This window comes from Rhipicephalus microplus, unplaced genomic scaffold, assembly GCF_043290135.1.
Source record: "Rhipicephalus microplus isolate Deutch F79 unplaced genomic scaffold, USDA_Rmic scaffold_13, whole genome shotgun sequence".
Taxonomy (NCBI): Eukaryota; Metazoa; Arthropoda; class Arachnida; order Ixodida; family Ixodidae; genus Rhipicephalus; species Rhipicephalus microplus.
This window is the reverse complement of record NW_027464586.1, coordinates 32,038,589-32,051,852: the sequence shown is the minus strand read 5'-3', so window position 1 is coordinate 32,051,852 and position 13,264 is coordinate 32,038,589. Positions and strand designations below refer to the sequence as shown.

Below are 13,264 nucleotides of genomic sequence, written 5' to 3'. Positions count from 1 at the left end.
GTGTTTCCATTTTACAGAAGATTCATGTAGACGCCTGTAGGTGTAAGTAATGTACCCCAATTGCAGACACCTCAGTACGATAATGCGATTAAAAGTTTCAAGTCGAACGCTATCAAAAGACGTGAGCCGGTCATACAAGGTGCGTTAAACAGTTTGCACGTTGTGAGAAGCATTTTGATTCGCTAAATAAATGTTCCTACCACAGAGTATTCCACCAATATAAAGGACAAAGGATTATGCCTTCGAAAGACATGACTAATAATAGACAAGTGCCACTATAGGATTCTCAATTTATAGCTTTACTACAGCACTAACCTGTGCTATCTATCGAACTTTTACGATGTATGTGCATTTCAGGCGTTTTCTGAAATGTGATTTTTTCTCTCTTTTTTTTGAAGTATCGTGACTTGAATGTATAGAGAGTTATGTAAATTCAAGAGCTTATATATGACTACCACTCAATAAATTTCCAATTGTTATGTCCTTTTTTCCTGCGTATGAATATTTGCAAATCGGTCCATTCACAAAGGGTGTTCCGTGTTCTGTGTTTTTCGGAAAAGATTCGATTATGTTGATGTCACTATGTCACAAAGAAATTGGTCTTCTCGCTGTCTATTTCTGCGTTGTATACTTTTGCCCATGGAACAATCTTTTCTTGCTTTACATTTGAATAAATAAATTACCGGTACTCCGCTAAAAGTTCATCAAAAGCAAATCAGACAGACGACACTGGGATTGCAATACATGGTCACCCACTGGTGCAATTACATGGCAGCCTTTTAAGGGAGACAAATGAGAGTAGTTGTAAACAACAGCAAGTTCAGCTGATCATCAGATAGCATACGTATTGGCCAGCAAGAATGTTGCCTCACGGCACAAGAAAGCAATGCCAGAGTGTTTATTAGGCCCGGTTTCGTTCTGAAGGGAAGCGGTTGTTTGCACGCCCAGCAAAAGAGTTAGTTACTCACGCTGAGCGTAGAGGAGCAGCCCGACGACTAGTCCCACTAGCAGCAAGGCAGCGGCAGTGAGCGCCAGAGCAGCCAACGTGCGCGCGGCGGCCGGCAGAGCGGCGGGCCCGCATCCGGCAGCCGGCTTGGAGGCTGCCTCCATGCGCACACGTGCGCGACGACACACGTTCTGGACGACGAGGGAAGCAGCGCCGCCCCGAAAACGGGGAAAAAAAAACGGGAGAGAAAGCGACCGCCTCCCTAAAGCGCGCGCCAATCGGGGCACCCCTCATGCCAACTCCTTCCGCTGAACCCGATGCAGTGCATCCACCGCATCGTGGAACAAGCGAGTCGCGCAAACTTACGCCGTCTGCAGCAGTTGAGACGCGCTCAAGATGCTCGATGAAACAGTCGGATCACGCAAGTGTGTCAGCGCACATGTGCCTGCCAACAAGACCAATTGAGTGTGATCCCTGTGGGGCGTTTGTTGATGGTCGCCTTCCGACTAGTGGTAATAATATTTGACTAATTTGATTTCGCAATGCAGACAATTCCGTATCGGATTCTTAATCGCAATAAATGTCAAGCTAAAATAATTCGTGGTCGCTACATTATCAAAAAGTACAGCCGACGATATATGGTATATAAAAATGGCTTGTCATTAGCATCCTTGCCAACGTACGATTCGTAGCGCAGTGGTTAGCACCACTGCTGTGAATAAAAAAATGTCGGTGGTGCGAAGCCGCGTGACAGTTCGTTTTGTTCACGTTTATTTCTTCGCAATCTCTTAAAATATATTTTACAACGTAGTATCCTTGACACAAATATGTCAGCAGTTGTGGTGGACTCCAGCGTAAAATACTTTCGTGGTAATATAAATGGCCACAACACCGTAAAAGCACCCATATTTACCGACCCATAAATCAAAGCGTATCATAGAGCAAAATATTAAAAAAAGCAAAATAAAAGGATCTTTATGAGAACATCAGACAACATTTTTGAAGCTGCAAAGCAGCAGTGCAACTACAAGTAAACAAATCAAAACGTCTGTCAACAAAGAAAAAAATGTATTCAAAAGGCTGAGAACCATGGGAAACAAAATAGAACACCACCGTAAAAAACAAACCATTAAACACCCATCTATCAAGACATGTGACAGAACAAATGGTCAACAAGAGAAAAACAAAGGCTCTTAACGAGCACAAAATAGAAGGCCACGATGCAATAGCTGATGCGCACTGCTTCACTTCATCATTAGCATTCACTTCGCGGATCAGAGTTAATATTTACCTGGAAATTTAGTTATTAGACATGGCCAGTATTGATCACGTGACACAAATGGTCATTCTCCTGTTGAGTGTTTTGCACAACGCTACCGCTTTCTTTCTCTCACCCTCTGCATAAGTGTTATGTTTTCACCAACTTAACATTTTATTAGCAAGTCCCGGGTCATTCATTGCTTACGGCTTTTCTCGTTGGAAGTGGCGCTTATAAATATCTGAGAATGCCTTGTAGGCTTGCTTAAAGCTTTTCATCGAAAGGATCCTGTAAAACCTACTACGAAGAAGATCTTATCTTGAAGCATGTGACTGTAGTCAGAGATGTATTGAATAGTCACTGTTTGTTTCTTACTTTTTCGCAGGGTGTTTTTTTAAAATAAATATGATGATAGGAAGATGTTCTGAATATCCTCATGAAAACTCTAGCAAAGGCGCTGTTATTGTGGACATTTGTAACAATTATATCTAGTAAATTTCCACTTTTTTCTGTAAACTTGGTCATTGTTAAATCATGTATTACAATAATGGCGTTCATAGTTTGTTGTGGTATAAAGTTCCATAACATATCAATCCTAAAATTTACTCCCGATCCCAAAAGTACGCAATGATTGGCGGAAAACGTAAAAAAATTGTCATAGAAACTGTGTGTCATTCGGAAACAGAAGCTGTCAAGGTTTCTGTCTTTTGGTCTGTAACATACATAAAAAATATTTGCCAGAACCAACTGCAAGCATTTTTAAATCGCCCAGCTGCGGTGCTCTAGTGGCTAAGGTACTCGGCTGTTGACCCGTAGGTCACGAGTTCGAATACTGGCGGCGGCGGCTGCATTTTTGATGGAGGCGAAAATGCTCTGGCCCGTGTGCTCAGATTTGGATGCTCGTTAAAGAACCCCAGGTGGTCAAAATTTCCGGAGCCCTCTACTACGGTGCCTCTCATAATCATATAGTGGTTTTGGGACGTTAAATTTCACATATCAAATAATCAGCATTTCAGAATTATCACTTGTAACACAAAACTCAGAAAGCAACTCACATTGTGTGCCTTCTTTCAACAGTAACGTGACACCGCAACCAGGACGCATTGGATGATTAAAAAATAGATACTGATAGGAGGCGAAAGAAGCACTCCACTCTTAGCTTCTCGCCACGTTTCAGTAAGTGTATTGTTTGAGTGGAACACTGCTTTGTAATTATAACCACTCCCATATATATTATCTATTGACTCTCATGGTGATTAAATAAATATTTAAATATACAATTGAAATAATAAATAAACAAAGAATGGAAATGCACGGATGAAATACTGAAGATTGTTTAATTAATTTTAAACCGAATTAACGTTTAAATGCAAATATTTCAAAGGTCTTTCCTAACGAGAATAAGCACGTGAAAAAAGGCAAGGCGGTCACCTACATCGACACAATTACGAAAGCTTACGATGGTCTATTTGTCGTAGATTTCACACAAGCTACTCTGAGGAACCAAGCTCCTCACCCAACTTCTGACATCAATCCGAGCTTCACGAAGCATATGCTAGAACAGATCAAAATCACGCTCCTGAAACACAAGGACTGCTTGTCGTCGTCGTCGAAAATTCGACAGACCCAAACCGCGAAACATCACATCATAACAAAGCAAACTGCGAGACCACTACGTCAGAGCCAGTACAGAGTTTCGACGTGAGAACGCAAGGTCGTAAAGAGACATATCGACAAATTGCTACTCTACGTTTCTTTGTTGACTATTGCTACCCCAACAAGATCACAAAAAAATGTTTAGCCTCTCGTGTGGATCATCTCCACAACACGTAGTAGTTTTTGTCAGCGGACCTTAAGATTGGCCATTGGAAAATTGAAGTCGGCAAGAGAGACTGAGAGAAGACGGCGTTTATAGCAAAGACAACCTCTCCGAGTTCAAGACCTTGCATTCCGGTCTTTGCTCAGCGCCTGCAACTTTTCAACGTGTTATGAATACAGTGTGAACAGTATTGAAGTGTCAGGCTTCTCTCGTGTACTTGGGTAACGTCGTCATGTTTGCCACGAGCATCAATGTGCACTTCCGGCACCTTGAAGCTGTACTTGAAGAAATCAAGACTTCCAGACCTACCCTGAAGCCCGGAAAGTGCCGCTTCACGTACGAATACTTCTTTTTTCTTGAGGCACATGATAAGGAAATGCAGAGTAAGCCCTGATTTGCAGAAGACAGCCGGCATCACTACATTCCCGCCACCAGCTGACAGAAAGGCCGTGCGTCGTTTTTTTTGGCCTGTGGACCTAATACAGGCGGTTAGTTTCACCACACCGCTGAGCCACCGTTTAACCTCACGAAGGCCGACGTCGAGTTCAAGTGCAAAATGCCGCAAAAGGAAGCATTTTAGAAACTTAAACGATGCCTGCAAATGTCTCCGTTCGTCGTGAATTTCCACGAAGAGGCCGATACAGAAGTGCACACTAAAGCAGGCAGCGTACGACTCGGCGCCGTCATTGTGCAGGGTGCTAATGGAGTGAAAAGGGTTATTAGTTACGCTATATAGACGGTCGCTGTTGAAGGCAGAAGCCAAATATTCCACAACAGAAAAGGAATACCTTGCCATCATCTCCGCTACGCCCAATTTACGTACCTACCTCTACGGCCAGCTCTTCATAGTTGTGAGCTACGAGCACGCCTTGTGTTGACTAGCCAACTTGAAGAACCCTTCAAGTTACCTTGGGCGATGAAGCCTGAGATTTCAAGAATAGGACTTTACCGTCAATTACTTCGTTAGGAAACACTCTGACGCCGACAGTTTGTCTCGTGTCCCTGTCGAAACACCACCGTTTGACGACCAGAATGCTGACTACTTCTTGAGAACGATAAGTGCTGACGACCTCGCTGAACAACAGTGAGCCGACCCGGAACTTAAAAGTTTAATAGTTAACTTCGGGGGCAGAATTGCCGTTGTTCCGAAGGCATTCGTCCTCTTTCTTTCAAATTGGCCTTCTTCAGAATAGAACTTCTCAATGCTTGGAGCCAAGTACCTTCTTATGGTGCGTTCAGCAGTGCGCCCAAAAGTCCTCCATGTTCTGCACGACGATCTGACCGCAGGACACTTCGGTGTTTTCCGCATGCTCGCAAGGATACAAGAAAAGCACTACTGGCCATGCCTTACTACTGACTTCACTCGTTACGTGAAGACATGCCGCGAGCCTCAGCAAAGAAAGACGCGGCCCTCAAGGCCTGGGGGACTTTTGCAGCCCATCGAGCCACCTCGCTGACCTTTCCAGCAAATCGGTATGGACTTGCGTCGTTCCTGACCTCAGCAGCAGGAAACATGTGGATCGTCACAGCTACTGACTACCTCACCCGCAATGCCGAAACAAAGGCCCTGCTTGAAGGCAGCGCTGCCGTGGTAGCCAAATTATTCACTGAACACATGGTTCTCCGTCATGGGGTTCCAGAGGTCTTGATTATGGACAGCGGCACGACGTTTACAGCGGAGCTAACTCGGACAATCCTAAGATACAGCCACACAAGCCACCGCTGGACGACTGCCTACTACCCATAGACCAATGGCCTCAACGAGCACCCTAAACAAGATTATCGCTGACATACTGGTCATGTGCAGCGGCAGCCATGTCTGTTTTGAGCACGCGAACAGCCGGTTTTCGCTCTGCGGGGCGAAACCTTGGGGCAGTATCAGGCTCTGACGTGGTCAGCCTGACAACTGGGGCGTGCATGCTCCTGATACACCACTTCAGAGCCCGAAACTGCCTCAATATTTCGGCCCACAGAGCAAAAACCGGCTGCTCGAGCACTCTGCACAGACGTGGCCGCGGCTGTACGTCGACGTCGAACACAAGAGGTGGGACGCTATCCTTTCTTACGTGACGTTAGCATTGTTGGGACTCCGGGTCCTGCCGGTCTCGTTTTCAGTAGCTGGCCCCGTCGCAGGATCCATCGTCCAACAATTCAGCGAGAAGAAGCGCCCGAACGAACAACAGAGATTTATTTACATGTGGAGAAGTGGTCAACTGACCCAAAGAGAGAAGAGTGCGTGCGATACAAAACGTCTTCGGCATTTTATAGCGCCACGTTGTTGACACTGGGCGCCTTGTCCGCATCTTCAGCCAATACGGTGTCGCCGGCACCTCGGCCACGAGGGAGGGGAAAACACCTCTCACAACACAAGGAGTGGCACAACCCAACACCATATATGGTCCCGGCGCCCCAAAATGTTACCAAATATGGTCACGAACGCACAGCAGACCCCGTAGCTCTCCCGGCGAGGAGGAACCCGAATGGGGAGGTGGGGGTGGCCGCCACCGCCGGTCAAGAACCGGTTCTCCCCCAAACACTTCCTGCTTGGCTCCCCAGGGCCGATCGTAACAGCATACAACGCAGATGAGGAGACAAGGCAGATGTCGCCATACAAGTTGGTCTACGGAAGGAACCCGGCCACAACGCTCGACGCCACGCTCGACGTCAACGTCTACCTTCGGCGCACTGAGTAAACCTCTCGAATCGCCCACCTACACATCAAGAGCCAGCAGACGACCGACAGCTGCCGTTATAAACTTCGACGAAGTTTCGCCAAGTACCGGCTTGGCAACCACGTTTGGGTATGGAAACCGATATGGCAAACTTCGGCGATGGTACTTCGGACCGTAGAAAGTAGTTCAACTTCTCAGCACGCTGGACTATATACGAGGTTGTGCCCGATGGAATCATGGACTCTCAACGGTGGCGTAGGCGACCTGAAGTAGTCCATGTCGTGCGACTCAAGCCATTTCATGCGGGTTAAGGAACCTGAGAACTGGTTTCTGTTTTTCTTGCTGTGCTTTATTGCTTGTGCTCAGTGTTTATTTTGTTACTTTAATATCGTGCATTCGTTTTTTTGTTAAATCATCGTGACGATGCTTTTTTTCAGAGGAGGGCAATGTCAGATTCCTTCCTCAAGTTATGTTATCGCCTTGTTACGCTGCCAGTAATCCTCAGCGCAAACTGCGCCTGCAGTGTTCGAGAAGCATAAGGACTAGTATATAATTATATGATTACGCCCACTTCGCGATCATCACAGATTATTCTGAAACCAACATGGCCGCTAGTGATAACGCTATAATATTTATTTTGTTATTTATTTTTCAAATACTGTCAGCTATTCACAGGCCAGTACAGGGAGGGGGTCGAAAGATACATAGGGGTATTGCAATGTACGATAAGCCAAACTACAGGTTTTGCCACTCACTTTATTCCAAGTGCCAGCTTAAATAGCCGAAATATACCAAATGCCATTGAATTATTCTGAGATTAGACTATTTAATCCATGTGCCAAACATTTCTTCCAAGCGCTAACATATTTATTCTTAGCACCAACTCAATGAAACCGCGTCCCAGTGAGTTTAATTCAAGCGCCACCGTTTTTAATCCAAATGCCAATGACATTATTTAAGGTGCAAGTCAGTTTATTATATGCACAAAAACCAGAATACGGGGCGTAAAAATGGCCGCTCAATTGAAATGCTGTTCCTACAATATAAAGACAATAGTCGGAAGGTAATATAAATCATTATAATGGTATTCGCCGCTATTATTTGTGAAAAAAAAATTACCACCGAAGTTTGCTTGAGCCTTGTTTGGAGCGCTTATATTGCAATGTGCAAGTTTGTAGATGAGTGCTTGGCCCGGGTGGAGTCATTTTAATGGCAACGAAAGAAAAAGCAGAAACAAGTTAAGAAATATTCAATGTTCTTCAAGAAAGCTCATAATTTGATTCGCATAGCATTACATGACCGCGACAGGTCATGTAATGCGAAGGACAGGCTATGGTTAGTGGATTGCCGGTATGCAAACTAAGATATTGAAAAACTGGCCGTGGGCAGCGATGGGTCAAAAGCAGGTACGAAATCAAGAAATCAGGATGCCCTCACAGGGCAGAGTGAATTAGAGATAATTCGAAAAGGTTTTCGTCCTACCGTGCACATAAACTCATGATCCCGCTGTGAACAAGGGAAGTCATATTTTACGTTCATATTAGCTGTCACCTTTTCATTGAAAGAAAATTATGTATAACTGATGAAACACGAGTGTCTTAAGCAAACACGCTTCAGCAACACCAGCGTCGTGTGTTACATGAAAACAGGAGTATATCCTTTGATGCTTTTATAAAAAACTTAAGTCCACATGAAACAAAGTCAGCACAAGCATAGTGTTTTAAAAGGTTATTTCTTATTTCAAGAATGGATGAATATCATCGGTCGGTCACTATCGTTTTCACTGGGCTGAGCAGACAACTGCATGCGAACGCCTCTGCGAATAAGCAGTCAAATGCCGTCAGCTAAGCACTTATGAGTACATGCATATGCGATAGTGTAGGTGATTAGCCAGAATAAAGCAGCAGTGATGAAGCATAAACTAACATGGAATCTATCAGCAATTGTATTTAGTACCCGTAATGCAAATATTGCGCGTTGTTTTATTTAATTTGAAGCAATGACACCAAAACGTTAGGAGGAAAAAGCACTGCACCTCTTTTCATACGAGGTGGCATGTATACGCGAGCGAAAAGTACTTCTTGTCGCTTTACATTTGCATTGTTACGACATTTAGACTGTTTAACGTTGCAAAGCATGTGTTTCTGGTGCATGAATTAAACTGAGTGGCACGTGCATTAAAGCAGTTGGCAATTGGACTAAACATGGTAGCACTTGGATAGAATTCACTGGCACGTGGCCTTACTTCGGTGGCGCTCAGATTAACCATGTTGGCGCTTGGAATAAATGTTTGGCACATGCATTAAATAGCTTGGCGCTCAGAATATTTCAATGGCGTATGGATTATTTAGGCTGGCGCTCGGAGAAAAGTGAGTGGGAACACCTGTAGACAGTTATAATACTAAAACCAACAAAGTGTGGCAGGTCTCGTAATCAGGGAATGGTTACAATGCACACTAAATAAAAAGAGTCATTATTAATGACAACCAAAGCAGGAAAGAATTCATTGGCCTCGTAGTCAAGTTAGAAAAAAATAAAGTTAAAAAACACGACTAGGTGAACGTGCGAAAATGCTCTTCAACTTTTTGAACAACACATTGATTGATATGTGGGATTTAATGTCCCAAAATCACCATATAATGATGAGAGACGCTGTAGTGAAGGGCCCCGTAAACTTCGACCACTTGGGGTTCTTTAACGTGCCTACAACATTCCCGCCTCTATTGGAAATGTAGCCGCCGCAGCCGGGATTCCGTCCTCTGACCTGCGGGTCAGCAGACGAGTACTTTAGTCACTAGACCACGGCGGCGGGCCGGGGGCTTCGATAATTGACATATACAAGTCCGTGCGTTTTCATGCTCTGTATTCCGAGACGAAGACCGGTCCCACGGTCGAACCGTCGGACTACAGGCTGAAACGTTCGTTGTGTAGGAATTACGGAAATATATATATATATATATATATATATATATATATATATATATATATATATATATATATATATATATATATATATATATATATATATATATATATATATATGGGAAACAAGTGTATACTTATGGGCTCGTTTTTCGCGTTTTTACACAATAATAATGAGATCTAACAGACAATAATGCCAAGGAACGTATGGGGGAAGTTATTAGGCCAAATTTAATGTAAATGAGAAGGAAGAAAAGTGGGTGAAAACATAACTTGCCGTGGGCAGGATCCGAACCTGTGACCTTCGAATAACGCGTTCGCTGCTCTACCGCTGAGCTAACACGAAAGCTTCACCCCAGCAACTTTATAGAGTATCTATGTAAACTTAAACGTGGGATTGTCAGTCAGTGCCGCTAGTAGCCATGGCGGCGAGTGTAGCACACTCTTTATCAGCCTGTTTGCCGTCACGTAGCACGTCAGCTTATTACTAACTGGCAGCTGAGCAATAGTCCCTCGTATACAACCTAAAGGCACCAAGTCTGCCAGTACGAGACCCTCGTTAATGAATAAAGGAAACAAGAGTATACTTAAGGGCTCGTTTTACGTGTTTACACAATAATAATGAGATCTAACAGACAATAACACCAAGAATTGTATTGTAAATGAGAAGAAAGAAAATTGGGTGAAAGGATAACTTGCCGTGGGCAGGATCCGAACTGCAGGATCCGAAGGTCGCAGGTTCGAATCCAGCCCACGGCAAGTTATCTTTTCACTCACTTTTCTTTCTTCTCATTTACAACACATTTGGCCTAATAACTTCCCCTATACGTTCCTTGGCTATATATATATATATAAATATAAATATATATATATATATATATATATATATATATATATATATATATATATATATATATATATATATATATATATATATATATATATATATATATATTACTTTTTCTTATCTACATCAACGACCTCCCAACTAACATATCATCGCATATCAGAATCTTCGCTGATGACTGCATGCTCTACAGACCTATAAACTGTCCTAACGATCACTCCATCCTTCAAGATGATCTGAACACTATTTCTAACTGGTGCAGCACTTGGCTTATGAGGTTGAATACTAATAAGCGTAAAGTTGTTTCTTTTGGACGTAAACAGGTCATATCTAACTTCACTTACCATATGCAATGTGACAGGCTCTCCACGGCGACTTCTTACAAGTATCTTGGCATCCACCTTACACCAGGGCTTTCCTGGTTTGATCACATCACTAACGTTTGTGCAAAAGCCTCCAAAACATTGGGGTATTTACGCCGAAACCTTCGTCGTTGTCCCACTAACATTCGCAAAATGTCTTACCTAACTTTCGTCCGCCCGCAACTTGAATATGCCTCATCTGTTTGGTCCCCTTCCACTCAGTATCAAATTAACATGCTGGAAACAATCCAGAACAGAGCCACCCGTTACATTTCTAGAAACTATGACATCAATTCCAGTGTGACTCAGCTTAAACTCCATCATTCCCTCCAAGCATTAAATGTTCGTCGTCACGTGTCCTTGTTATGCCTATTTCATAAGTACGTCTACAGTAACAAAACATCGTCGTTGCACCTTCAACGCCCGCTCTACACGTCACGCAGATTACATAACCATCTCAGCTTCACTCGCATTTTTGGAAACACGAACGCGTTCAACACATCCGCACTACCACAAGCCATCCGCATGTGGAATGATCTTCCCGACGATATCGCCTCTGATAGCAACCCCAACACGTTTCGGCAAAAAGTTCAGACGCATTTCCTTAATATTTCATCTTGACGTTCTTTTACTTCTTTTCCGAGGGTTTTTATGTCACGGAGTGTTCTTATATACTTCATCGCCATGTTTACGTATTGCTGACTTATTGCTTTGTTAATTTTTTTTGTTATTACTAACCGACATTGTACCGTTTTTATTTTGAAATTTACATGCGATTTTTCACTGTAACCCCCCTTACTCAATGCCTTCTGGCCTGTAAGGTATTTTCAATGAATGAATATATATATATATATATATATATATATATATGGCACAACGGGAGCGTTGTCAACAATGATAAATATATTTATTTCCCAACAGTTTCGGGAGTGGTCCTTCCTTTATTAGGGGATGAGTTATACCTGCGCATGTGTAACGAGTGAGAAATACCAGGCTATTATGACGTATAGCTCATCCCCTGATGAAAGGAGGACCCCTCCCGAAACTGTTGGGAAATAAATAAATATATTTATCCCTGTTGACAACGCTCGCATTGTGCCATATCCCATACCTTCACGAAGACTAACTGGTTCATTGAATTATTACTCCCACTGACTATATATATATATATATATATATATATATATATATATATATATATATATATATATAGGCAGGCATGGTGGTTGAGTGGCCGTAGCGTTGCATATAGTCTAGTAGATCCTCCGTGACCGGTCACAACGTGGTTTATTTCGACGTTTCGGCCTAGAGTCTGGCCTTCATTAGGCCAGACTCTAGGCCGAAACGTCGAAATAAACCACGTTGTGACCGCTCACGGAGGATCTACTAGACTATATATATATATATATATATATATATATATATATATATATATATATATATATATATATATATATATATATATATTGTGATCATCATTCATACGCGTCATCTTACCCTATGTACATACTCATCATCATCAGTCTGACCTGTGTTGTGGGGCAGAGGCTCGGCAAGTAAAAGAGGTGTCTTGCAGCCAAAACGTTGCTTTACAAATGGTGGAGAATGCTTTCCGATCTCTGGTCCTCTCCCTGCAGCGCTTTCTCGTTATCTTCGACTACAAACCATCCCTGGAGCTCCGGTCGGGTCGCCGTCTGCGCACTCAGCCTAAGGTCATGTCGCAAGACGAGCACAACAACACGGCTCCATCCACCATGCTTGCACCCCTGGGCATGCCTTTTTGGACTGTCACCGCCCCTCAAAAAGATCCGCCGAAGTTCTCCAGCCTTCGCGGTGAAGACGTTGAAGACTGGTTAGATGAGTATGACCTTGTGAGTGCGCTTAACCATTGGCATGATTCTGTGAAGCTGTCCCGTGTGCCTTTCTACCTGACGGGTGTCGCTAAGACATGGTTTCTGAACCATCAGCTGGATTTCCCAGACGGGCCTACGTTTAAGCAGCAGCTCCGTCAGATATTTGCCAACCCTTCTGTACGTGCAGACATCGCCAAACGGAAGCTTGCTGAACGTGTCCAGTACTCCGGCGAGTCCTATTCATCGTACATTGAAGATGTCCTCGCCCTATGCCGTCGCGTTGACAGCTCGATTGCGGAGCATGACCGCGTTCGCCATTTTCTCAAGGGCTTAGGCGCCGTCGCATTTAACGCTCTGGCGGCAAGGAACCCGACCACGGTCGCCGATATCAACAGTACGTGTCAACGACTCGATTACCTTCTACTTATACGTTTGCAACCTGAAACAGCAGCAACCTGAAACCTGAAACCTGAAACCTGAAACCTGCAACCTGAAACCTGGCCAACGCATGACGGTGAACTCCGTGCGTTGATACGGTCTACGATGCGCGAGGAGCTGCAACTCCAAGCCACCTCGTTATCCTAT

General features: G+C 43.8%; 1 protein-coding gene across 4 annotated transcripts in view; it reads right to left on the bottom strand.

The window, feature by feature from the left end:
• Window positions 1-13,264, bottom strand: part of LOC119164607 (agrin) — a 583,580-nt gene that overhangs the window by 554,742 nt on the left and 15,574 nt on the right. Inside the window, exon 1 of one of the 4 annotated variants that reach the window (XM_075882721.1) lies at window positions 969-1,121. The exons of the other annotated variants lie outside the window; for them this stretch is intronic. Coding sequence (XP_075738836.1) covers window positions 969-1,110 — 142 coding nt within the window. The 5' untranslated portion in view covers window positions 1,111-1,121. Of the gene's footprint in view, window positions 1-968; window positions 1,122-13,264 lie in introns of those variants that run through there. 4 annotated transcript variants of the gene reach the window in all.